Here is a 27,087-nt window from a genome sequence, read left to right on the forward strand (position 1 = left end):
GTGTGCGTGCGTGCGTGCGTGCGTCTCTCTCTCTCTCTCTGTGTGTGTGTGCATGCGTGCGTCTCTCTCTCTCTGTGTGTGTGTGCGTGCGTCTCTCTCTGTGCGTGCGTCTCTCTCTCTCTCTGTGTGTGTGTGTGCGTGCGTGAGTCTCTCTCTGTGTGTGTGTGTGCCTCTCTCTCTCTCTCTGTGTCTGTGTGTGTGCCTCTCTCTCTCTCTGTCTGTGTGTCTGTCTCTCTCTCTCTGTGTGTGTGTGTGTGTGCGTGCGTCTCTGTGTGTGTGTGTGCGTGCGTCTCTCTCTCTCTGTGTGTGTGCGTGCCTCTCTCTCTCTGTGTGTGCGTGCCTCTCTCTCTCTGTGTGTATGCGTCTCTCTCTCTCTGTGTGTGTGCGTCTCTCTCTCTCTGTGTGCGTGCGTCTCTCTCTGTGTGTGTGAGTGCGTGTCTCTCTCTCTCTGTGTGTGTGCGTGCGTGCGTCTCTCTCTCTGTGTGTGCGTGCGTGCGTCTCTCTCTCTCTCTCTCTGTGTGCGTGCGTCTCTCTCTCTGTGTGTGTGTGTGTGCGTGCGTGCGTGCGTGCGTCTCTCTCTCTGTGTGTGTGTGTGCGTCTCTCTCTCTCTCTCTCTCTGTGTGTGCGTGCGTGCCTCTCTCTCTCTCTCTCTCTCTCTCTCTCTCTGTGTGTGTGTGTCTCTCTCTCTCTCTCTGTGTGTGCGTGCGTGCGTCTCTCTCTCTCTGTGTGTGCGTGCGTGCGTGCGTCTCTCTCTCTCTGTGTGTGCGTGCGTGCGTCTCTCTCTCTCTCTCTGTGTGTGCGTGCGTCTCTCTCTCGCTCTCTCTGTGTGCGTGCGTCTCTCTCTCTCTCTCTCTGTGTGCGTGCGTGCGTCTCTCTCTCTCTGTGTGTGTGTGTGCGTGCATCTCTCTCTCTCTCTGTGTGTGTGCGCGTGCGTGCGTGCGTATCTCTATCTCTCTCTCTGTGTGTGTGCGTCTCTCTGTGTGTGTGTGCGTGCGTGCGTCTCTCTCTCTCTGTGTGTGTTTGCGTGCGTCTCTCTCTGTGCGTGTGTCTCTCTCTCTGTGTGTGTGTGTGCGTGCGTCTCTCTCTCTCTGTGTGTGTGTGTGCCTCTCTCTCTCTATGTCTGTGCCTCTCTCTCTCTCTCTCTCTCTCTCTGTCTGTGTGTCTGTCTCTCTCTCTCTCTGTGTGTGTGTGTGTGTGCGTCTCTCTCTCTCTGTGTGTGTGCGTGCCTCTCTCTCTCTGTGTGTGCGTGCCTCTCTCTCTCTGTGTGTATGCGTCTCTCTCTCTCTGTGTGTGTGCGTCTCTCTCTCTCTGTGTGCGTGCGTCTCTCTCTGTGTGTGTGTGTGCGTGCGTCTCTCTCTGTGTGTGTGAGTGCGTGTCTCTCTCTCTCTGTGTGTGTGCGTGCGTGCGTCTCTCTCTCTGTGTGTGCGTGCGTGTGTGCGTCTCTCTCTCTCTCTCTCTGTGTGCGTGCGTCTCTCTCTCTGTGTGTGTGTGTGTGCGTGCGTGCGTGCGTGCGTCTCTCTCTCTGTGTGTGTGTGTGCGTCTCTCTCTCTCTCTGTGTGTGCGTGCGTGCCTCTCTCTCTCTCTCTCTCTCTCTGTGTGTGTGTGTCTCTCTCTCTCTCTCTCTGTGTGTGCGTGCGTGCGTCTCTCTCTCTCTGTGTGTGCGTGCGTGCGTGCGTCTCTCTCTCTCTGTGTGTGCGTGCGTGCGTCTCTCTCTCTCTCTCTGTGTGTGCGTGCGTCTCTCTCTCGCTCTCTCTGTGTGCGTGCGTCTCTCTCTCTCTCTCTCTCTGTGTGCGTGCGTGCGTCTCTCTCTCTCTGTGTGTGTGTGTGCGTGCATCTCTCTCTCTCTCTGTGTGTGTGCGCGTGCGTGCGTGCGTATCTCTATCTCTCTCTCTGTGTGTGTGCGTCTCTCTGTGTGTGTGTGCGTGCGTGCGTGCGTCTCTCTCTCTCTGTGTGTGTTTGCGTGCGTCTCTCTCTGTGCGTGTGTCTCTCTCTCTGTGTGTGTGTGTGCGTGCGTCTCTCTCTCTCTGTGTGTGTGTGTGCCTCTCTCTCTCTATGTCTGTGTGTGTGCCTCTCTCTCTCTCTCTCTCTCTCTCTGTCTGTGTGTCTGTCTCTCTCTCTCTCTGTGTGTGTGTGTGTGTGTGTGCGTGCGTCTCTGTGTGTGTGTGCGCGTGCGTCTCTCTCTCTCTGTGTGTGTGCGTGCCTCTCTCTCTCTGTGTGTGCGTGCCTCTCTCTCTCTGTGTGTGTGCGTCTCTATCTGTGTGTGTGCGTCTCTCTCTCTCTGTGTGCGTGCGTCTCTCTCTCTCTGTGTGTGCGTGCGTCTCTCTCTGTGTGTGTGAGTGCGTGTCTCTCTCTCTCTGTGTGCGTGCGTGCGTCTCTCTCTCTCTCTCTGTGTGTGCGTGCGTGCGTCTCTCTCTCGCTCTCTCTGTGTGCGTGCGTCTCTCTCTCTCTCTGTGTGCGTGCGTGCGTCTCTCTCTCTCTCTGTGTGCCTCTCTCTCTCTCTCTCTCTGTGTGTGTGCGTGCGTGCGTCTCTCTCTGTGTGTGTGTGTGCGTGCGTCTCTCTCTCTCTGTGTGTGTGTGCGCGTGCGTGCGTCTCTCTCTCTCTGTGTGTGTGTGTGCGTCTCTCTGTGTGTGTGTGCGTGCGTGCGTGCGTGCGTCTCTCTCTCTCTGTGTGTGTGTGCGTGCGTCTCGCTCTATGCGTGCGTCTCTCTCTCTCTCTGTGTGTGTGTGTGCGTGCGTGCGTCTCTCTCTCTCTGTGTGTGTGTGTGCCTCTCTCTCTCTCTGTCTGTGTGTGTGCCTCTCTCTCTCTCTCTCTCTCTGTCTGTGTGTCTGTCTCTCTCTCTCTGTGTGTGCGTGCGTCTCTGTGTGTGCGTGCGTCTCTCTCTCTCTGTGTGTGTGCGTGCCTCTCTCTCTGTGTGTGCGTGCCTCTCTCTCTCTGTGTGTGTGCGTCTCTCTCTCTCTGTGTGCGTGCGTCTCTCTCTCTCTCTGTGTGTGCGTGCGTCTCTGTGTGTGTGAGTGCGTGTCTCTCTCTCTCTGTGTGTGTGCGTGCGTGCGTCTCTCTCTGTGTGTGCGTGCGTGCGTCTCTCTCTCTCTCTGTGTGCGTGCGTCTCTCTCTCTGTGTGTGTGTGTGTGCGTGCGTGCGTCTCTCTCTCTGTGTGTGTGTGTGCGTCTCTCTCTCTCTCTCTGTGTGTGTGCGTGCGTGCCTCTCTCTCTCTCTCTCTCTGTGTGTGTGTGTCTCTCTCGCTCTCTCTGTGTGCGTGCGTGCGTCTCTCTCTGTGTGTGCGTGCGTCTCTGTGTGTGCGTGCGTGCGTCTCTCTCTCTCTCTCTGTGTGTGCGTGCGTGCGTCTCTCTCTCGCTCTCTCTGTGTGCGTGCGTCTCTCTCTCTCTCTGTGTGCGTGCGTGCGTCTCTCTCTCTCTGTGTGTGTGCGTGCGTGCGTCTCTCTCTGTGTGTGCGTGCGTGCGTCTCTCTCTCTCTCTGTGTGTGCGTGCGTGCGTCTCTCTCTCTGTGTGCCTCTCTCTCTCTGTGTGTGTGTGTGCGTGCGTGCGTCTCTCTCTCTGTGTGTGTGTGCGTGCGTGCGTCTCTCTCTCTCCGTGTGTGTGTGCGTGCGTCTCTCTCTCTCTCTCTGTGTGTGTGTGCGTGCGTCTCTCTCTCTGTGTGCGTCTCTCTCTCTGTGTGCGTGCGTCTCTCGCTCTCTGTGTGCGTCTCTCTCTGTGTGTGTGTGTGTGTGCGTGCGTGCGTGCCTCTCTCTCTCTCTCTGTGTGTGTGCGTGCGTGCCTCTCTCTCTCTCTGTGTGTGAGTGCGTGCGTCTCTCTCTCTGTGTGTGCGTGAGTGCGTCTCTCTCTGTGTGTGCGTGCGTGCGTCTCTGTGTGTGCGTGCGTCTCTCTCTGTGTGTGCGTGCGTGCGTCTCTCTCTGTGTGTGCGTGCGTGCGTCTCTCTCTGTGTGTGTGCGTGCGTGCGTCTCTCTCTCTGTGTGTGCGTGCGTGCGTCTCTCTCTCTCTCTGTGTGCGTGCGTCTCTCTCTCTGTGTGTGTGTGCGTGCGTCTCTCTCTCTGTGTGTGTGTGTGTGCGTGCGTCTCTCTCTCTGTGTGTGCGTGCGTGCCTCTCTCTCTCTCTGTGTGTGCGTGCGTGCGTCTCTCTCTCTCTGTGTGTGTGTGCGTGCGTCTCTCTCTCTCTGTGTGTGTGTGCGTGCGTCTCTCTCTCTGTGTGTGTGCATGCGTGCGTCTCTCTCTCTCTCTGTGTGCGTACGTCTCTCTCTCTCTCTCTCTCTGTGTGCGTGCGTCTCTCTCTCTCTGTGTGCGTGCGTGCGTCTCTCTCTCTCTGTGTGCCTCTCTCTCTCTCTCTCTGTGTGTGTGAGTGCGTGCGTCTCTCTCTCTGTGTGTGCGTGAGTGCGTCTCTGTGTGTGCGTGCGTGCGTCTCTGTGTGTGCGTGCGTCTCTCTCTGTGTGTGCGTCTCTCTCTGTGTGTGCGTGCGTGCGTCTCTCTCTGTGTGTGCGTGCGTGCGTCTCTCTCTGTGTGTGCGTGCGTGCGTCTCTGTGTGTGTGCGTGCGTGCGTCTCTCTCTCTCCCTCTGTGTGTGCGTGCGTGCGTCTCTCTCTCTGTGTGCCTCTCTCTCTCTCTGTGTGTGTGTGCGTGCGTCTCTCTCTGTGTGTGTGTGCGTGCGTCTCTCTCTCTCTGTGTGTGTGTGCGTGCGTCTCTCTCTCTCTCTCTGTGTGTGTGTGTGCGTGCGTCTCTCTCTCTGTGTGCGTCTCTCTCTCTCTGTGTGCGTGCGTGCGTCTCTCGCTCTCTGTGTGCCTCTCTCTCTGTGTGTGTGTGTGCGTGCGTCTCTCTCTCTGTGTGTGTGTGTGTGCGTGCGTCTCTCTCTCTCTCTGTGTGTGCGTGCGTGCCTCTCTCTCTCTCTGTGTGCGTGCGTGCGTCTCTCTCTCTCTGTGTGTGTGTGCGTGCGTCTCTCTCTCTCTGTGTGTGTGTGCGTGCGTCTCTCTCTGTGTGTGTGTGCATGCGTGCGTCTCTCTCTCTCTCTGTGTGCGTACGTCTCTCTCTCTCTCTCTCTCTGTGTGCGTGCGTCTCTCTCTCTCTGTGTGCGTGCGTGCGTCTCTCTCTCTCTGTGTGCCTCTCTCTCTCTCTGTGTGTGTGAGTGCGTGCGTCTCTCTCTCTGTGTGTGCGTGAGTGCGTCTCTCTCTGTGTGTGCGTGCGTGCGTCTCTGTGTGTGCGTGCGTGCGTCTCTGTGTGTGCGTGCGTGCGTCTCTCTCTGTGTGTGCGTGCGTGCGTCTCTCTCTGTGTGTGCGTGCGTGCGTCTCTCTCTGTGTGTGCGTGCGTGCGTCTCTCTCTGTGTGTGCGTGCGTGCGTCTCTCTCTGTGTGTGTGCGTGCGTGCGTCTCTCTCTCTCCCTCTGTGTGTGCGTGCGTGCGTCTCTCTCTCTGTGTGCCTCTCTCTCTCTCTGTGTGTGTGTGCGTGCGTCTCTCTCTGTGTGTGTGTGCGTGCGTCTCTCTCTCTCTGTGTGTGTGTGCGTGCGTCTCTCTCTCTCTCTCTGTGTGTGTGTGTGCGTGCGTCTCTCTCTCTGTGTGCGTCTCTCTCTGTGTGCGTGCGTGCGTCTCTCGCTCTCTGTGTGCCTCTCTCTCTGTGTGTGTGTGTGCGTGCGTCTCTCTGTGTGTGTGTGTGTGTGTGTGTGCGTGCGTGCGTCTCTCTCTCTCTCTCTGTGTGTGCGTGCGTGCCTCTCTCTCTCTCTGTGTGTGCGTGCGTGCCTCTCTCTCTCTCTGTGCGTGCGTCTCTCTCTGTGCGTGCGTGCGTGCGTGCGTCTCTCTCTGTGTGTGCGTGCGTGCGTCTCTCTCTGTGCGTGCGTCTCTCTCTGTGCGTGCGTCTCTCTCTGTGTGCCTCTCTCTCTCTGTGTGTGCGTGCCTCTCTCTGTGTGTGCGTGCGTCTCTCTCTCTCTCTCTGTGTGCGTGCGTGCGTCTCTCGCTCTCTGTGTGCATCTCTCTCTCTCTGTGTGTGTGTGCGTGCGTGCGTCTCTCTCTGTGTGTGTGCGTGCGTGCGTCTCTCTCTCTGTGTGTGTGCGTGCGTGCGTCTCTCTCTCTCTCTCTCTCTCTCTGTGTGCGTGCGTGCGTCTCTCTCTCTCTGTGTGCCTCTCTCTCTCTCTCTGTGTGTGTGTGTGTGTGTGTGCGTGCGTGCGTCTCTCTCTGTGTGCGTGTGTGTCTCTCACTCTGTGTGCGTGCGTCTCTCTCTGTGTGTGTGTGTGCGTGCGTCTCTCTCTGTGTGTGTGTGTGCGTGCCTCTGTGTGCGTCTCTCTCTCTCTCTGTGTGTGTGTGCGTGCGTGCGTCTGCGTCTCTCTCTCTCTGTGTGTGCGTGTGTCTGCGTCTCTCTCTCTCTGTGTGTGCGTGCGTGCCCCTCTCTCTCTCTCTGTGTGTGCGTCTCTCTCTCTGTGTGTGTGTGCGTGCGTCTCGCTCTCTCTCTCTGTGTGTGCGTGCGTGCGTCTCTCTCTCTCTCTGTGTGCGTGCGTGCGTCTCTCTCTCTGTGTGCCTCTCTCTCTCTCTCTGTGTGTGTGTGCGTGCGTGCGTCTCTCTGTGTGTGTGCGTGCGTGCGTCTCTCTCTCTCTCTGTGTGTGTGCGTGCGTGCGTCTCTCTCTCTCTCTGTGTGTGCGTGCGTGCGTCTCTCTCTCTGTGTGCCTCTCTCTCTCTCTGTGTGTGCGTGCGTGCGTCTCTCTCTCTCGCTCTGTGTGTGTGCGTGCGTCTCTCTCTCTCTCTGTGTGTGTGTGTGCGTCTCTCTCTCTCTCTCTGTGTGTGCGTGCGTCTCTCTCTCTCTCTCTGTGTGCGTGCGTGCGTCTCTCTCTCTGTGTGCCTCTCTCTCTCTCTCTGTGTGTGTGTGCGTCTCTCTGTGTGTGTGCGTGCGTGCGTCTCTCTCTCTCTCTGTGTGTGTGCGTGCGTCTCTCTCTCTCTCTGTGTGTGCGTGCGTGCGTCTCTCTCTCTGTGTGCCTCTCTCTCTCTGTGTGTGCGTGCGTGCGTCTCTCTCTCTCGCTCTGTGTGTGTGTGTGCGTCTCTCTCTCTCTGTGTGTGTGTGTGTGCGTGCGTCTCTCTCTCTCTCTCTGTGTGTGCGTGCGTCTCTCTCTCTCTCTCTCTGTGTGCGTGCGTGCGTCTCTCTCTCTGTGTGCCTCTCTCTCTCTGTGTGTGTGTGTGTGTGCGTGCGTGCGTCTCTCTCTCTGTGTGTGTGCGTCTCTCTCTCTCTCTGTGTGCCTCTCTCTCTCTCTCTGTGTGTGCGTGCGTGCGTCTCTCTCTCTCGCTCTGTGTGTGTGCGTGCGTCTCTCTCTCTCTCTCTCTGTGTGTGTGTGTGCGTGCGTCTCTCTCTCTCTCTCTCTGTGTGTGCGTGCGTCTCTCTCTCTCTCTCTGTGTGCGTGCGTGCGTCTCTCTCTCTGTGTGCCTCTCTCTCTCTCTGTGTGTGTGTGTGTGTGTGTGCGTGCGTGCGTCTCTCTCTCCCTCTCTCTGTGTGTGCGTGCGTGCGTCTCTCTCTCTCTGTGTGCCTCTCTCTCTCTCTGTGTGTGTGTCTCTCTCACTCTCACACTATTATAACTATACCACTTTAGACCGTATCAATGAAAGACATGAACCCAGAGTCCTCACAGTCTGAACAGCTAGCATCGTTTCAGAAGGAGCAGCACAGGAGACCAGCATAAGACAAACAGGCCTGACAGACTGCATGGCTCCATTAGCCTGTTTTAGTGGACAGCTGGGTTCAGACTGCATGGCTCTATTTGCCTGTTTTAGTGGACAGCTGGGTTCAGACTGCATGGCTCTATTTGCCTGTTTTAGTGGACAGCTGGGTTCAGACTGCATGGCTCTATTTGCCTGTTTTAGTGGACAGCTGGGTTCAGACTGCATGGCTCTATTTGCCTGTTTTAGTGGACAGCTGGGTTCAGACTGCATGGCTCTATTTGCCTGTTTTAGTAGACAGCTGGGTTCAGACTGCATGGCTCTATTTGCCTGTTTTAGTGGACAGCTGGGTTCAGACTGCATGGCTCTATTTGCCTGTTTTAGTGGACAGCTGAGTTCAGACTGCATGGCTCTATTTGCCTGTTTTAGTGGACAGCTGGGTTCAGACTGCATGGCTCTATTTGCCTGTTTTAGTGGACAGCTGGGTTCAGACTGCATGGCTCTATTTGCCTGTTTTAGTGGACAGCTGGGTTCAGACTGCATGGCTCTATTTGCCTGTTTTACAGGTTTACAGTCTCATAGTGGCACTAAAGAGGCAAAGGTGAGCTCCCTGGCGACAAATAGAGCGCTATACAGTTACTTATTGACTGACGCACAATTGGCCCAGTGTCGTCTAGGGTATGGGAGGGAATGGCCGGCAGGGATGTAGCTCATTTTATTTTTTTTGTCATTTAGCAGACTCTCTTATCCAGAGCGACTTACATGAGCAATTAGGGTTAAGTGCCTTGCTCAAGGGCACATCGACAGATTTGTCACCTAGTCGGCTCGGGGATTAGAACCAGCGACCCTTCGGTTACTGGCACAACGCTCTTAACCACTAAGCTACCTGCCGCCCCGACACACACAGTTGGTAGAGCATGGCGTTTGCAACGCCAGGGTTGTGGGTTCGATTCCCACGGGGGGCCAGTATGAAAAAAATAATGTATGCACTCACTAACTGTAAGTCGCTCTGGATAAGAGCGTCTGCTAAATGACTAAAATGTAAATGTAAAATATGTTTATGAGTGTTTGTGTTCCAACCAGTGAGCCCATTTCCGTGTCTTTGTGTGTGTGAATGTCTGTGTGCCAATTTGTACCTAAATGACAGAGTGGAGTAATGTTGGGGTGTGTAGGAACGGTAATTGCGCCAGGAATAAATATTTCAGTTTTGTGCCTTTATCTTTCATTTACAGAGATGCTTTGAGTCTGCCAGCTGAATTAGCATAATGAGGGAAGGCAAACGAGCTGCGCTTTATGACATTACAAAATGGCTGCCGTCAGAGGGGCCTGTCCTGCTGAGCGCTAGATGTAACGAGAGGATCGGAGAGATGCATCACTTCAGATCTGTCTTCATGTTTGATTACTAAACACATCAGCATTTAGCCAAATGCTAGCACTTATTCATAACAAAACACTGATCTGTTAGCATGGTAGCATAAGGCTAACAGCCTCGCTCAAATAGACTCTTCACAGCCAGCCAGTCACATACACTGTCACCCACTATCATGTTTTGGCCCTGACATAGTCACTATGACCTGAAAACGTCTGGCACATGTCAGTGTTACCTTTTCTCAACTCTAACACTAATACATTTGGCCCAATGGCCCATTGCTTGCACTGGTACATAAAACATCTGTTTTGGCCATAGTGCCCTGACAAATTCACCATAAAACTGAAAACGTTCATTTATCTCTTAGAATTCCGTCTGTGCGGCCGTTTTCCTACCATTTTCTGCAGGTGCTTCTCTTTCCGCACGTCCACCATGACCATGCCCTCCTTGACCAGGCTGAGGCCGACGTCGTCCTTGGAGTCGGCGAACTGCAGTGTGACGTGGGGGCAGGTGACGCCGCTGTGCTCCACGTTGAGCAGACACTGGGTGTTCTGGATGTCCCGCACCAGGCTGTCCACCACGTCCGCACGCGCATCCTCCTAACGGGGGTGGAAGAGGAGGAGAAGGGAGGTAAAGGGGTTAGGCCACCCTGCTGAAGGCTGTTGAGACGGAACGTTGGTCAAAGAAATCCACAGCATTGAGAGATGACTGGGACTCTTTATTTCCAGTGTATCCTGCAATCTTTAGTCCTCTAATAAATATTATGCTTAGAGAGAGAGACAAGGAAGCCAATTAGGAGTATGGAGGAGTATTAAGAAACGCCCCTCCATGGCTTTAAAAAAACAGGGATCAATTGAGTACACCCCAACATTTCCCATTCATCTTCGCTCTGTCCCTCTCTCTTCCTCTCCTCCTCCCTCCCTGCCTCTCGCCCTGGTCCTGTCTCCATGGCAACCACCGAGCAAGCTGCACATGGGTTGTGAATGTGGTGTGTCTCTGTGTGTGTATGTGTGGAGAGGGATGCTGAGTGTTCAAGGGAGAAAACTGAGGGGCTTTTTGTTGTTTCTTCTTCTTCCTGTGGTCAGCTTGTCACACACTCTGCGGGGGAGCTCAGGGGGAGAGAGGGAGGGAGGGAGAGAAAGGGAGGGAGGGTGGAGAGAGAGATTGACAGAGAGAGATGGATAGAAAGAGAAAGAGAGCCAAGTGGACTGGGCGAGAACGAGAGAGGGAGGTAGAGAGAGGGAGAGGAGGAGAGAGAGCCAAAGAGACAGGGTGGAGATATGCAATATGAATGAGGGCCTTCTGCTGAGTGGAAAAGGACACTCACAGGGCCTTCTGCCGAGTGGGACAGGACACTGTAACAGGGCCTTCTGCCGAGTGGGACAGGACACTGTAACAGGGCCTTCTGCCGAGTGGGACAGGACACTGTAACAGGGCCTTCTGCCGAGTGGGACAGGACACTGTAACAGGGCCTTTTGCTGAGTGGGTCAGGACACTGTAACAGGGCTTTCTGCTGAGTGGGTCAGGACACTGTAACAGGGCTTTCTGCCGAGTGGGACAGGACACTGTAACAGGGCCTTCTGCAGAGTGGGACAGGACACTGTAACAGGGCCTTCTGCAGAGTGGGACAGGACACTGTAACAGGGCCTTCTGCTGAGTGTGACAGGACACTGTAACAGGGCCTTCTGCAGTGGGACAGGACACTGTAACAGGGCCTTCTGCAGAGTGGGACAGGACACTGTAACAGGGCCTTCTGCAGAGTGGGACAGGACACTGTAACAGGGTTAGCACTAGCACGCCTGAAATTGACCTGTGTGTGGATGGTCATAACTATGCATACAACTATATATGCTAATATATGCTAACAAAGGAGAGTGTATGGTATACTTTTACCTTATATGCATGTATTAATATGAATATGTGTCTAAGTGAATGACAGTGTGTGTGTGGCCACTGGCTAGTTTGAGTCACAGCAGGTGAGTGAGCAACCAGGCAGCACCCTCTCTACTCCAGGTGGCAGGGGAGAGAGGACATCTGAGGAGAAACGCTGTCACCACTAGTAACAGGCCCAGAGGGAGAGAGAGAGAGAGGGAAAGAGAAAGAAACACAGAGAGAGCAAGAGAGATTGAGAAGGAGAGAGAGATTGAGAGGGAGAGAGTGTTACGAAGCCCGTGGCTTTAAATGTCTAGGGTGGATGGACAAGAGACCCGTAACATAATTCATGCAAATTAGAATCGTGACATGGAACAGTGAGATCAAAAACTACACGACAACCATAAACTACCGTCAAACATAAAAGGTTTATTTTTGAACACACGGTAAAGGTTTGGAAAAAAGGGCTGAGCAGGACCCAAGAAATGAAACAATAGTGTAAAACACCCCTAAACTGATCTCGCCTGCCTCAAGAACCGCTAAGCTACTGCTAATCATACAAAAATTACAGTGGGTGGTCCGCTCAGGTCTAACTAATGTTTTTAGACAGTTTTCTTCTTACGGGTAATGTACGCCCAAGGGCAACTTGCTTAAATTCCCCTTTTCCCAGAAACACACAAAGTTACCAAACAGAGTAACCAGCAAATGAGTGAGTACACAAAACACAGGACACCACAGTATCCATACTCACATACGGAAATAGTCTCTAACAAAGTTACCAAACAGAGTAACCAGCAAATGAGTGAGTACACAAAACACAGGACACCACAGTATCCATACTCACATACGGAACTAGTCTCTAACAACAAACACAACTGACCGGCTTTTAAACAATGGGATGTGTGATTGAAAAAACAGAAACAGGTGGTGCAATGCAGAGGAATGTCCACTGATTGGTCCACCTCAGCAATCAGCAGACACCCCAACGACCACCAATCAGGAACATACAGGACACCTGTGATTACGGCAGAAGGAGAGGAAAAACACAAAAAGACACAGGATACCTGTATCCGTAACGCTCCCACCCTTAAAAGAGCAAACCACAATGGTTTGCGACACACGTACCATCACAACACCCAAAATTCAAAGATCAACAGCATCCTGACGGGATAACAAAAAAACCTAGATCTTTAAACACGAGACAAAGCATCTGCCAACACATTATCCAACCCCTTTTTGTGGCGGATCTCCAAATTATAATTTTGCACTACAAGTGCCCAACGCATAAGGCGTTGGTTCTGGTTGTACATCCGGTGGAGAAAAACTAAGGGGTTATGGTCAGTATACACTATCACTGGTAATGCACTGGAACCAACAAACTTCAAAGTACTGCAGAGCTAACAACAAAGCTAGAGCTTCTTGTTCAATGGTGGAATAGTTTGTCTGACATTTGTTAAATTTCCGTGAAAAAATAACAGACAGGATGGTCCACTCCACTCTGGTCCTGCTGCAGTAGAACAGCACCAGCACCTCTGGCACTTGCATCTACCTCCAGTTTAAACGGTCGTTCAAAATCTGGCGCAGCAAGAACAGGAGTACTACATAAGAGTGCTTTAGCAGTGTTGAAAGCAGTACGACAATCTTCAGACCATACACATTTTCTCGCCGGACTGAGCAAATCCGTTAATGGAGCAACTACCGCAGAATTTTTTTTACAGAAACTACGGTAGTAGCCAACCATCCCTAAAAAACGGCGTAGCTCTCTTCTGGTGGTAGGTGCGGGAAATGCATTTATAGCTGAGACCTTGGCATCTAGAGGGCGCACCTGACCATGGCCGACCTGTTTACCGAGATAAGTAACAGTGGCCTTCCCAAACTCGCACTTTGCTAAGTTCAGGGTTAGAGAAGCGGCTGCTAGACGTTCACACACTACCCTTAGAGTGTTAACATGATCAGACCACTCAGTTGAACAAATTACCAGATCATCAAGGTAAGCACTACAATCAGGAACTCCAGCCAATACTGTGTTAACCAGGCGTTGGAAAGTGGCTGGTGCATTCCGCATCCCAAATGCCATGACAGCATATTGTAGGAAGTGATCTGGGGTCACAAAGGCAGAGATGTCGGAGGCACGTGAGGTTAACGGCACCTGCCAGTAACCTTTTAGAAGATCTAGTTTGGTTACATAAGTAGCAGCACCAACAGTATCAATACAGTCATCCAGTCTGGGTAACGGGAACGAGTCGGGCACTGTGACAGCATTGACCTTCCGATAGTCCGTACATAACCTGGATGTCCCATCAGGTTTAGGAACCAGAATGCACGGAGAACTCCTAGGACTTGAACTTGGCATAGCCAGGATATTCTCCAGCAAATAACCGACCTCATCCCTCATTATCTTTCTTTTAGAGACGTTGACACGATAAGCATGTCGCTTGATAGGTGCAGCGTTTCCAACATTAATGTCATGTTCTAACACATTTGTGCATGTAGGAACATCATTAAAAAGACATGGAAAGCTGTGTAATAGTCTCACAATATCATCTGACTCTCCGTCCGTTAAATGAATCAGGCCTGACGGGAGAGACAGCAGCATCTCTGAATTGGGCAATCTAGCACACTGCTGCTGAGTATTGCGCAACTCCAAACCATCTCTGTCCACATTATTAACATGACCTCCCACTACAGCCGTAGCAGCAATAGAGACAGCCGACTCGACCAGTTTCTCTGGACTGTCTATCTGAGTGACGGGTCTGGTGTGGTATGTCTTCAACATGTTAACGTGGCACACACGAGATTGGCGTTTTCTATCAGGAGTCTGTATCACGTAGTCAGTTTCACTTAGTTTCTTTTCAATTACATAAGGACCAGAGAAACATGCTGACAATGACGCTCCTGGCACAGGCAACAATACAAGAACTTGGTCACCTGGCTGCAGTGAACGAGAAACAGCCTGGGTGTCATAGTGCCGTTTCATCCGTCTCTGAGGAAGACAGCGTTTCCTTTGCTAGAGCACAGGCACCATGTAGGCGCTCACAAAAGCGACTAACGTAGTCCAACATATTTTCTTTCACACACAACTCGTGATAAAAACTGATCCTTAAGGACTTTCATAGGTCCTCTCATGGTGTGTCCAAACACCAGTTCAGCTGGGCTGAACCCTAAGGATTCCTGTACTGTCTCACGGACAGCAAACAAAACTAGAGGAACTCCCTCATCCCAATCCTTCTCAGATTCCAAGCAATATTTACGGAGCATAGACTTCAGTGTCTGATGCCAACGTTCAAGCGCACCCTGAGACTCTGGGTGATATGCGCTTGACACGGTGTGTAACTGACAAGGATTTTAACACTTGTTTGAAAAGTTTAGAAAGGAAATTCGTACCCTGATCAGTTTGTATCACCTTAGGTAACCCAAAAGTTGAGAAGAATTTGATCAACGCTTTACTCACCACCGGAGCAGTAATCCTTCACAGAGGAATGGCCTCTGGGTACCTGGTGGCCACACACATAATCGTCAACAGAAACTGGTTACCAGATTTTGTCTTTGGTAATGGTCCAACACAATCAACCATCACATGTTCGAATGGTTCACCTATGGCAGGTATGGGACAAAGAGGCGCAGGAGGAATAACCTGGTTCGGTTTCCCAGTTACTTGACAGGTGTGGCAAGTCCGACAGAACTGAGCCACATCTTGTTTTAAACCAGGCCAAAAGAAATGTCGCAAAACTCGATCATAAGTCTTGGTGACTCCCAGGTGTCCGGACCACTGGTGATCATGAGCGAGGGATAAAACATTTTGTCGAAAGGCTGTAGGAATCACTATTTGGTAAACAGCATTCCAATCTCCGCCAGCGTCAACATGGGATGTCCATTTACGCATGAGGAGATTACCATCAATGAAGTATGCCATGTTTTTCTTCTTTAGCTCCTCCTCTGAGACAACACTAGAAAAACATTTAGCCAGGCTAATGTCAACCTTCTGGTTAGCGATCAGCTGCTCACGAGTGACTGGTAACTGTATTGCCTCAGCAACAAGTTCCACATCCTTCTTCCTTTCTCTGGGCTGTTGGTCAGACTGCACCAGCTTACCAGAGGTAGCACCCAAACTATCCTCTGGGTCACACTCTCTGAATAGAATCGTGTTCGACAAATCTATCACGTCACCCACTTGTCGTGCTTGAGCACGTGTGAAAGCACAAGCGGGGAACACATCTGGATAACCCTGTGCCAACTCCTCGGAGAGAGACTGGTCACTTTTATCCAATACCTCCAATACGGGTATCACCTTCCCTCCGGCAATATCTTTGCCCATTATAAATGTCACACCTTTTACTGGCAACATAGGACGTACTCCAACTCTGAACAATCCACTGACTAACTCAGAGTGTACGTTCACAAAGTGCAATGGCACTGGGACGAATCCCATTTCAATTCCTTGTACTAACATACTGGGGCTGCAGGTAGCTTAGTGGTTAAGAGCGTTGTGCCAGTAACCGAAAGGTCGCTGGTTCTAATCCCCGAGCCGACTAGGTGAAAAATCTGTCGATGTGCCCTTGAGCAAGGCACTTAACCCTAATTGCTCCTGTAAGTCGCTCTGGATAAGAGTGTCTGCTAAATGACTAAAATGTAATGTAAATGTAATATATATTATTGGACAAGGGCAACACATCAGAGAGTATGAACGACTGCGCCGCACCAGTATCTCTGAGGATTCTAACTGGACGCTGAGACGCTTCGTCATCTGATATGGAAACAAACCCCTCAAAAATGAATGGTTCATAACTGTGATCTGGGACTGTGACTTTCAAACCACATTCACTATGAGGCCTCTGTCTTGATTCCGGCCTTACAACCGTACGAATCAGCCCAACACCCGTTGGCGGCCTGGCGTGCTGAGGCATCCCCTGTTTGCGTTTTAGCAGAAAGCAATCATTAACCATATGTCCCACCTTATGACAATAGAAACAGTGACTCACATCTTTTGGGCGTGCTGGATGTACTGCTGGTCGACTAGGACTAAAAGTTAGCAACTCTGCGGCCCTGCTCTCCGTACGAGCCGAAAACACGCTCATGCGTCAACACAAACTCGTCTGCCAATACAGACGCTTCCGACAGTGAGGATACTTTCTGTTCGTTCAGATAAACTACAATGCGTTCGGGTAAGCAATTTTTTAACTCTTCTAACAAGATTAACTACCGTAGAGAGTTAAAATCAGTTCCCTTACTAGCACTGTGCCATTTGTCAAACATATTTCCTTTGTCTCTAGCAAACTCCACATAAGTCTGAGTAGGATACTTTTTATGAGACCTAAATCTCTGTCGATATGCCTCAGGAACAAGCTCATAGGCACGAAGAACAGTAGCTTTGACCACGTCATAATTCAAGCTGTCTTCAAGAGGTAGCGCTGACAGAACCTCTTGGGCTTTAAATGTTAATTTACACTGAAGTAATAGGCACCATACCTCTTTGGGCCATTTCAATGCTACCGCTATACGTTCAAAAAACACTGAAATAGGAATCAACCTCTGACTCCCTAAACACAGGTACCAAGGTGATCTGTCTACTAATATCAAAACTAGCAGACGACACAGCTGGTGAGGATGGCTCACTAGCAGGCATAGTATGAGCAGAGACTAACCTCGCTGTTTCTGCCTCCAGTTCCATTTTACGCATCTCCAGTTCCATCTTACGCGTCTCCAGTTCTTGATCAAGCCTACGCGTCTCCAGTTCTGCCTCTAGCTTACGCGTTTCCTGTTCTACCTCTAGCTTACGCATTTCCAGCTTGTCTTGCCTGATTTGTGCCCGCTCTTCCGCCTCCATTTGGAGCAGTGTCGAGCGGACATCCATCCTAGCATCACTGTCGGACAGTGGGGAGAGTGGGTCAAAACGAGGCAATGTGGCTGGAGCCTTAGCCTCGTCCTCAGACACCGACGGGCTTACAGGAGCAGCAACCACATCCCCTACAGGAGCAGCAGGGTCAGGCGGCGGTAACTCAAGCACTCGCTCGTTCAATAATATCTCTAACACTGCATTCCTAACTTCTGCTTTCACTAAAACCCTTGATATGGGTATAGAAAAGTGGTCAGCCAAAGCCTGTAGATCCACTCTACGGCAATTCTCAAAAACCTCCCACGTAGGGTTTTCCAAAAATGCATCCAACTCAAAAGTAGCCATCCTAAACTAACACGAGCCGACAAATACTGAACAAAAAAAACAGTTAGTTACAGCTGCCAAGCTCAACACTGAACCAGACATTACATTAATTTGCATGAGTAACACGGGTATCAATGAGAATTATCCCGGACGAACCCCCACTTTATGTTACGAAGCCCGTGGCTTTAAACGTCTAGGGTGGATGGACAAGAGACCCGTAACATAATTCATGCAAATTAGAATCGTGACATGGAACAGTGAGAACAAAAACTACACGACAACCATAAACTACCGTCAAACATAAAAGGTTTATTTTTGAACACACGGTAAAGGTTTGGGAAAAAGGGCTGAGCAGGACCCAAGAAATGAAACAATAGTGTTAAACACCCCTAAACTGATCTCGCCTGCCTCAAGAACCGCTAAGCTACTGCTAATCATACAAAAATTACAGTGGGTGGTCCGCTCAGGTCTAACTAATGTTTTTAGACAGTTTTCTTCCTACGGGCAACTTGCTTAAATTACCCTTTTCCCAGAAACACACAAAGTTACCAAACAGAGTAACCAGCAAATGAGTGCGTACACAAAACACAGGACACCACAGTATCCATACTCACATACGGAACTAGTCTCTAACAACAAACACAACTGACCGGCTTTTAAACAATGGGATGTGTGATTGAAAAACCAGAAACAGGTGGTGCAATGCAGAGGAATGTCCACTGATTGGTCCACCTCAGCAATCAGCAGACACCCCAACGACCACCAATCAGGAACATACAGGACACCTGTGATTAGGGCAGAAGGAGAGGAAAAACACAAAAAGACACAGGATACCTGTATCCGTAACAGAGAGCGAGAGAGATCGTGAGGGAGAGGGAGAGAGATCGGGAGGGAGAGGGAGAGAGATCGGGAGGGGGAGGGAGAGAGATCGGGAGGGGGAGGGAGAGAGATCGGGAGGGGGTGGGGGAGAGAGATCGGGAGGGGTGGGGGAGAGAGATCGGGAGGGGGTGGGGGAGAGAGATCGGGAGGGGGTGGGGGAGAGATGGGGAGGGGGTGGGAGAGAGATGGGGAGGGGGTGGGAGAGAGATGGGGAGGGGGTGGGAGAGAGATGGGGAGGGGGTGGGAGAAAGATGGGGAGGGGGTGGGAGAGAGATCGGGAGGGGGTGGGAGAGAGATCGGGAGGGGGTGGGAGAGAGATCGGGAGGGGGTGGGAGAGAGCAAGAGAGATTGAGAGGGAGAGCGAGAGAGCAAGAGAGATTGAGAGGGAGAGCGAGAGAGCAAGAGAGATTGAGAGGGAGAGCGAGAGAGCAAGAGAGATTGAGAGGGAGAGAGATTGAGAGGGAGAGATAGATTGAGCGAGAGAGAGAGAGAGAACAAGAGAAAGCTGACCAGAGATTTAGGGAAGGAGAAAAGGAGAGAAATATCTGAAAGAGAGGGAGATAAAGAAAACGTGTAACTACACCTGACATAAAGAAAACGTGTAACTACACCTGACATAAAGAAAACGGGTAACTACACCTGACATAAAGAAAACAGATAACTACACCTGACATAAAGAAAACGGGTAACTACACCTGACATAAAGAAAACGGGTAACTACACCTGACATAAAGAAAACGGGTAACTACACTTGACATAAAGAAAACGGATAACTACACCTGACATAAAGAAAACGGGTAACTACACCTGACATAAAGAAAACAGGTAACTACACCTGACATAAAGAAAACAGGTAACTACACCTGACATAAAGAAAACAGGTAACTACACCTGACATAAAGAAAACGGGTAACTACACCTGACATAAAGAAAACCGGTAACTACACCTGACATAAAGAAAACCGGTAACTACACCTGACATAAAGAAAACCGGTAACTACACCTGACATAAAGAAAACGGGTAACTCCACCTGACACAAAGAAAACGGGTAACTACACCTGACATAAAGAAAACGGGTAACTACACCTGACATAAAGAAAACAGGTAACTACACCTGACATAAAGAAAACGGGTAACTACACCTGACAAAGAAAATGGGTAACTACACCTGACATAAAGAAAACGGGTAACTACACCTGACATAAAGAAAACGGGTAACTACACCTGACATAAAGAAAACGGGTAACTACACCTGACATAAAGAAAACGGGTAACTACACCTGACATAAAGAAAACGGGTAACTACACCTGACATAAAGAAAACGGATAACTACACCTGACATAAAGAAAACAGGTAACTACACCTGACAAAGAAAACGGGTAACTACACCTGACAAAGAAAACGGGTAACTACACTTGACATAAAGAAAACGGGTAACTACACCTGACATAAAGAAAACAGGTAACTACACCTGACATAAAGAAAACGGGTAACTAAACCTGACATAAAGAAAACGGGTAACTAAACCTGACATAAAGAAAACGGGTAACTAAACCTGACATAAAGAAAACCGGTAACTACACCTGACATAAAGAAAACGGGTAACTACACCTGACATAAAGAAAACGGGTAACTACACCTGACATAAAGAAAACGGGTAACTAAACCTGACATAAAGAAAACGGGTAACTACACCTGACAAAGAAAACGGGTAACTACACCTGACATAGAAAACATTTGCTTTGGCAATGTAAACATATGTTTCCCAATAAAACCCTTTGAATTGAATAAAGAAAACAGGAACCAAACAAGAGCCAACAGAGGTAGAGATACAGAGAGCGCGAAAAAGCATGATCAAATAAGAGCTAGAAAGAGGGAGGTAGATAAAGTAAGGAAAATTGTGAAAGTGACAGATCAAATGAAAGAGGGGTAGAAAGACAGAGGAACAGAGAAAAAGGGGAAGGGAGAGGTAGAGAGAGGTAGAGGTAGAGAGAGGTAGAGAGAGGTAGAGAGAGGTGGAGGTAGAGGTAGAGAGAGGTAGAGGTAGCGAGAGGTAGAGGTAGAGAGAGGTAGAGGTAGAGAGAGGTAGAGGTAGAGAGAGGTAGAGGTAGAGAGAGGTAGAGGTAGAGAGAGGTAGAGAGAGGTAGAGGTAGAGAGAGGTAGAGGTAGCGAGAGGTAGAGGTAGCGAGAGGTAGAGGTAGAGAGAGGTAGAGAGAGGTAGAGGTAGAGAGAGGTAGAGGTAGAGAGAGGTAGAGGTAGAGAGAGGTAGAGAGAGGTAGAGGTAGAGAGAGGTGGAGACAGGTAGAGAGAGGTAGAGGTAGAGAGAGGTGGAGAGAGGTAGAGGTAGAGAGGTAGAGAGAGGTAGAGGTAGAGAGAGGTGGAGGTAGAGGTAGAGGTAGCGAGAGGTAGAGGTAGAGAGAGGTAGAGGTAGAGAGAGGTAGAGGTAGAGAGAGGTTGAGAGAGGTAGAGGTAGAGAGAGATAGAGAGAGGTAGAGGTAGAGAGAGGTAGAGAGAGGTAGAGAGAGGTGGAGAGAGGTAGAGGTAGAGAGAGGTAGAGGTAGAGTTAGAGGTAGAGTTAGAGAGAGGTAGCGTGAGGTAGCGAGAGGTAGAGGTAGAGAGGGAGAGGTAGAGGTAGAGAGAGGTAGCGAGAGGTAGAGGTAGAGAGAGGTAGCGAGAGGTAGAGGTAGAGAGAGGTAGCGAGAGGTAGAGGTAGAGAGAGGTAGGTAGAGGTAGAGAGAGGTAGCTAGAGGTAGAGGTAGAGAGAGGTAGAGGTAGAGAGAGGTAGAGAGAGGGAGAGGTAGAGAGAGGTAGAGGTAGAGAGAGGTAGAGGTAGAGAGAGGTAGAGGTAGAGAGAGGTAGAGGTAGCGAGAGGTAGAGGTAGAGAGAGGTAGAGGTAGCGAGAGGTAGAGGTAGAGAGAGGTAGAGGTAGAGAGAGGTAGAGGTAGCGAGAGGTAGAGGTAGCGAGAGGTAGAGGTAGAGAGAGGTAGAGAGAGGTAGAGAGAGGTAGAGGTAGAGAGAGGTAGGTAGAGGTAGAGAGAGGTGGAGAGAGGTAGAGAGAGGTAGAGAGAGGTAGAGGTAGAGAGAGGTGGAGAGAGGTAGAGAGAGGTAGAGGTAGAGAGAGGTAGAGGTAGCGAGAGGTAGAGGTAGAGAGAGGTAGAGGTAGAGAGAGGTAGAGGTAGAGAGAGGTAGAGGTAGAGAGAGGTAGAGGTAGAGAGAGGTAGAGGTAGCGAGAGGTAGAGAGAGGTAGAGAGAGGTGGAGAGAGGTAGAGGTAGAGAGAGGTAGAGGTAGAGAGAGGTGGAGAGAGGTAGAGGTAGAGAGAGGTGGAGAGAGGTAGAGGTAGAGAGAGGTGGAGAGAGGTAGAGGTAGAGGTAGAGTTAGAGGTAGAGTTAGAGAGAGGTGGAGAGAGGTAGAGGTAGAGAGAGGTAGAGAGAGGTAGAGGTAGAGAGAGGTGGAGAGAGGTAGAGGTAGAGAGAGGTAGAGGTAGAGTTAGAGGTAGAGTTAGAGAGAGGTAGTGTGAGGTAGCGAGAGGTAGAGGTAGAGAGGGAGAGGTAGAGGTAGAGAGAGGTAGAGGTAGAGTTAGAGAGAGGTGGAGAGAGGTAGAGAGAGGTAGAGAGAGGTAGGTAGAGGTAGCGAGAGGTAGAGGTAGCGAGAGGTAGAGGTAGAGGTAGAGAGAGGTAGAGAGAGGGAGAGGTAGAGAGAGGTAGAGGTAGCGAGAGGTAGAGGTAGAGAGAGGTAGAGAGAGGTAGAGGTAGAGAGAGGTAGAGAGAGGTAGAGGTAGAGAGAGGTAGAGAGAGGTAGAGAGAGGGAGAGGTAGAGAGAGGTAGAGAGAGGGAGAGGTAGAGAGAGGTAGAGAGAGGGAGAGGTAGAGAGAGGTAGAGGTAGAGGACAATACAGAAATACACTACGGAAAAAGAAGGAACAGCATGTCAGAAATCAGCTCAATGTGATTGAAGAATCCATAGACTCTAACCACTTCTGGGAAAATTGGAAAACACTAAACAAACAACAACACGAAGAGCTATCTATCCAAAACGGAGATGTATGGGTAAACCACTTCTCCAATCTTTTTGGCCCTATAACAGAGAACAAACAGCAACGAAATATACATGATCAAATGCAAATCTTAGAATCAACTATTAAAGACTACCAGAACCCACTGGATTCTCCAATTACATTGAATGAACTACAGGACAAAATACAAACCCTCCAACCCAAAAAGTCCTGTGGTGTTGATGGTATCCTCAATGAAATGATAAAATATACAGACCACAAATTTCAATTAGCTATACTTAAACTCTTTAACATCATCCTTGGCTCTGGCATCTTCCCCAATATTTGGAACCAAGGACTGATCATCCCAATCCACAAAAGTGGAGACAAATTTGACCCCAATAACTACCGTGGGATATGCGTCAACAGCAACCTTGGGAAAATCCTCTGCATTATCATTAACAGCAGACTAGTTCATTTCCTCAGTGAAAACAATGTACTGAGCAAATGTCAAATTGGCTTTTAACCCAATTACCGTACGACAGACCACGTATTCACCCTGCACACCCTAATTGACAAACAAACAAACCAAAACAAAGGCAAAGTCTTCTCATGCTTTGTTGATTTCAAAAAAGCCTTTGACTCAATTTGGCATGAGGGTCTGCTATACAAATTGATGGAAAGTGGGGTTGGGGGAAAAACATACGACATTATAAAATCCATGTACACAAACAACAAGTGTGCGGTTAAAATTGGCAAAAAACACACACATTTCTTTCCACAGGGCCGTGGGGTGAGACAGGGATGCAGTTTAAGCCCCACCCTCTTCAACATATATATCAATGAATTGGCGAGGGCACTAGAACAGTCTGCAGCACCCGGCCTCACCCTACTAGAATCTGAAGTCAAATGTCTTCTGTTTGCTGATGATCTGGTGCTTCTGTCACCAACCAAGGAGGGCCTACAGCAGCACCTAGATCTTCTGCACAGATTCTGTCAGACCTGGGCCCTGACAGTAAATCTCAGTAAGACAAAAATATTGGTGTTCCAAAAAAGGTCCAGTTGCCAGGACCACAAATACAAATTCCATCTAGACACCGTTGCCCTAGAGCACACAAAAAACGATACATACCTCGGCCTAAACATCAGCGCCACAGGTAACTTCCACAAAGCTGTGAACGATCTGAGAGACAAGGCAAGAAGGGCCTTCTATGCCATCAAAAGGAACATAAAATTTGACATACCAATTAGGATCTGGCTAAAAATACTTGAATCAGTTATAGAACCCATTGCCCTTTATGGTTCTGAGGTCTGGGGTCCGCTCACCAACCAAGAATTCACAAAATGGGACAAACACCAAATTGAGACTCTGCATGCAGAATTCTGCAAAAACATCCTCTGTGTACAACGTAAAACACCAAATAATGCATGCAGAGCAGAATTAGGCCAATACCCGCAAATTATCAAAATCCAGAAAAGAGCAGTTAAATTCTATAACCACTTAAAAGGAAGCGATTCCCAAACCTTCCATAACAAAGCCATCACCTACAGAGAGATGAACTTGGAGAAGAGTCCCCTAAGTAAGCTTGTCCTGGGGCTCTTTTCACAAACACAAACAGACCCCACACAGCCCCAGGACAACAACAACAACAATAACAACAACACAATTAGACCCAACCAAATCATGAGAAAACAAAAAGAGAATTACTTGACACATTGGAAAGAAGAAACAAAAAAACAGAGCAAACTAGAATGCTATTTGGCCCTAAACAGAGAGTACACAGTGGCAGAATACCTGACCACTGTGACTGACCCACACTTAAGGAAAGCTTTGACTATGTACAGACTCAGTGAGCATAGCCTTGCTATTGAGAAAGGCCGCCGTAGGCAGACCTGGCTCTCAAGAGAAGACAGGCTATGTGCACACTGCCCACAAAATGAGGTGGAAACTGAGCTGCACTTCCTAACCTCCTGCCAAATGTATGACCATAGTAGACACATATTTCCCTCAGATTACAGCGATCCACAAAGAATTCGAAAACAAACCCAATTTTGATAAACTCCCTTATCTACTGGGTGAAAAACCACATTGTGCCATCACAGCTGCAAGATTTGTGACATGTTGCCACAAGAAAAGGGCAACCAGTGAAGAACAAACACCATTGTAAATACAACCCATATTTATGTTTATTTATTTTCCCATTTGTACTTTAACTATTTGCACATTGTTACAACACTGTATATATACATAATATGACATTTGAAATGTCCTTATTCTTTTGGAACTTCTGAGTGTAATGTTTACTGTTAATATTTATTGTTTATTTCACTTTTGTTTACTATCTACTTCACTTGCTTTAGCAATGTTAACACATGTTTCCCATGCCAATAAAGCCCTTCAATTGAATTGAAATTGAATTGAATTGAGAGGTAGAGGTAGAGGGAGGTAGAGGTAGAGAGAGGTAGAGTTAGAGAGAGGTAGAGTTAGAGGTAGAGAGATGTAGAGGTAGAGAGATGTAGAGTTAGAGAGAGGTAGAGGTAGAGGTAGAGAGAGGTAGAGGTAGAGTTAGAGAGAGGTAGAGTTAGAGGTAGAGAGAGGTAGAGGTAGAGTTAGAGAGAGGTAGAGGTAGAGAGAGGTAGAGTTAGAGAGAGGTAGAGTTAGAGGTAGAGAGAGGTAGAGGTAGAGTTAGAGAGAGGTAGAGGTAGAGAGAGCGGTGTCAGCTGTAGAGAGTGGAGACAGGGTGGTGTTTCCAGGAGGGCTGTGGAGGTGAGGCTGAGGCCTGTGTGGACAGATGGCCCACATCACCCTGCTGCAGCCTCACACTGACTCAGTGGAGGAGACAGCACACACTCCTTGAACCCAGACACACACTCGAAAATAAACAAATATATATATTGTAGGTAAGGACACACACACATTACAAACACACACACGGACAGACACACACACACACAAAAGGACGGACAGAAACACACACACATGGACAGATGCATACACACACGGACGGACACACACACACACAAAAGGACGGACAGACACACACACACACGGACAGATGCATACACACACAGACAGACACACGAATATGAAAAGACACACACGAACAGAACCACAAAAATAGGCATCTCAGGCTAGGACATACAGATTAATATCACACTAAGCTTAGACAGATGTAAAACTAAAAACACTTTCAGTTCATTTTAGCTATGTGATCCCCACTCAGACCAAACCATGTGTTTTGATCTTAGCTATGTGATCCCCACTCAGATCATTACGGGCTTTCTGAGAAATCCAGGCTTTTACAACACTAATGTCACACTAAGCACTTCAGAGTGCTGCCCTCTTGACACGCACGCCCACCCAAACACAGAAGTACAGACCTAGAGAGATTATAAAGACTAGGGCCCTCAAACACACTCTGCCCGGTTATTGGTGTGTGTGTGTATACTGTATGTATATACACTGTACAGTATATTCATACACACATTGTATTTACGTAAGCAATAAGGCCCGAGGGGGTGTGGTATATGGCCAACATACCACGTCTAAGGGCTATTCTTACGCACGATGCAACACGGAGTGCCTCGATACAGCCCTTAGCCGTGGTATACTGGCCATATACCACAAACCCCTGAGGTGCCTTATTGCTATTATAAACTGGTTACCAACGTAATTAGAGCAGCAAAAATAAATGTTTTGTCATACCCGTGGTATATGGTGTGATATACCACGGCTGTCAGCCAAACAGCATTCAGGGCTCGAACAACCCAGTTTATAAAAAACCATTAAGAACACCTGCTCTTTCCATGACAGACTGACCTGGTGAATCCAGGTGAAAGCTATGATCCCTTATTGATGTCACTTGTTAAATCCACTTCAATCAGTGTAGATGAAGGGGAGGAGACAAGTTAAAGAAGGATTTTTAAACTTACATTTTAGTCATTTTAGCAGACGCTCTCATCCAGAGCGACTTATAGTTAGTGAGTGCATACATAATTTTTTTATTTTTTCATACTGGCCCCCCGTGGGAATCGAACCCACAACTCATGCTCTACCAACTGAGCTACATCCCTGCCGGCCATTCCCTCCCCTACCCTGGACGACACTGGGCCAATTGTGCGCCGCCCCATGGGTCTCCCGGTCGCGGCCAGGATCTCTAGTGGCACAGCTAGCACTGCGATGCAGTGCCTTAGACCACTGCGCCACTCGGGAGGCCTTAACTTGAGACAATTGAGACATGGATTGTGTATGTGTGACATTCAGAGGGTGAATGGGCAAGACAAAAGATTTAAGTGCCTTTGAATGGGGTATGGTAGTAGGTGCCAGGCGCACCGGTTTGTGTCAAGAACTGCAACGCTGCTGGGTTTTCACGCTTAAGGAGGTTCTCACCCAAGTTTTGATGGTACATGGCCCTGTCCATCATCCCTTTGATGTGGAGAAGTTGTCCTGTCCCCTTAGCAGAAAACCACCCCCCCAAAGCATAATGTTTCCACCTCCATGTTTGACGGTGGGGATGGTGTTCTTGGGGTCATAGGCAGCATTCCTCCTCCTCCAAACATGGTGAGTTGAGTTGATGCCAAAGAGCTCGATTTTTGTCTCATCTGACCACAACACTTTCACCCAGTTCTCCTCTGAATCATTCAGATGTTCATTGGCAAACTTCAGACGGGCCTGGATATGTGCTTTCTTGAGCAGGGGGACCTTGCGGGCGCTGCAGGATTTCAGTCCTTCACGGCGTAGTGTGTTACCAATTGTTTTCTTGGTGACTATGGTCCCAGCTGCCTTGAGATCATTGACAAGATCCTCCCGTGTAGTTCTGGCCTGATTCCTCACCGTTCTCATGATCATTGCAACTCCACAAGGGGAGATCTTGCATGGAGCCCCAGGCCGAGGGAGATTGACAGTTATTTTGTATTTCTTCCATTTGCGAATAATCGCACCAACTGTTGTCACCTTCTCACCAAGCTGCATGGCGATGGTCTTGTAGTCCATTCCAGCCTTGTGTAGGTCTACAATCTTGTCCCTGACATCCTTGGAGAGCTCTTTGGTCTTGGCCATGGTGGAGAGTTTGGAATCTGATTGATTGATTGCTTCTGTGGACAGGTGTCTTTTATACAGGTAACAAACTGAGATTAGGAGCACTCCCTTTTACAGTGTGCTCCTAATCTCAGCTCGTTACCTGTATAAA

At 49.4% G+C, this 27,087-nt stretch overlaps 1 protein-coding gene across 1 annotated transcript in view; it reads right to left on the bottom strand.

The window, feature by feature from the left end:
- The window catches only part of LOC311129747 (staphylococcal nuclease domain-containing protein 1), a 241,312-nt gene that overhangs the window by 20,829 nt on the left and 193,396 nt on the right, over positions 1-27,087 (bottom strand). Inside the window, exon 22 of the mRNA XM_084162170.1 lies at positions 9,393-9,596. Coding sequence (XP_084018296.1) covers positions 9,393-9,596 — 204 coding nt within the window. The remainder of the gene's footprint in view (positions 1-9,392; positions 9,597-27,087) is intronic.

This window comes from Coregonus lavaretus, assembly GCF_964263955.1.
Source record: "Coregonus lavaretus genome assembly, chromosome: 5".
NCBI classification, from domain to species: Eukaryota; Metazoa; Chordata; class Actinopteri; order Salmoniformes; family Salmonidae; genus Coregonus; species Coregonus lavaretus.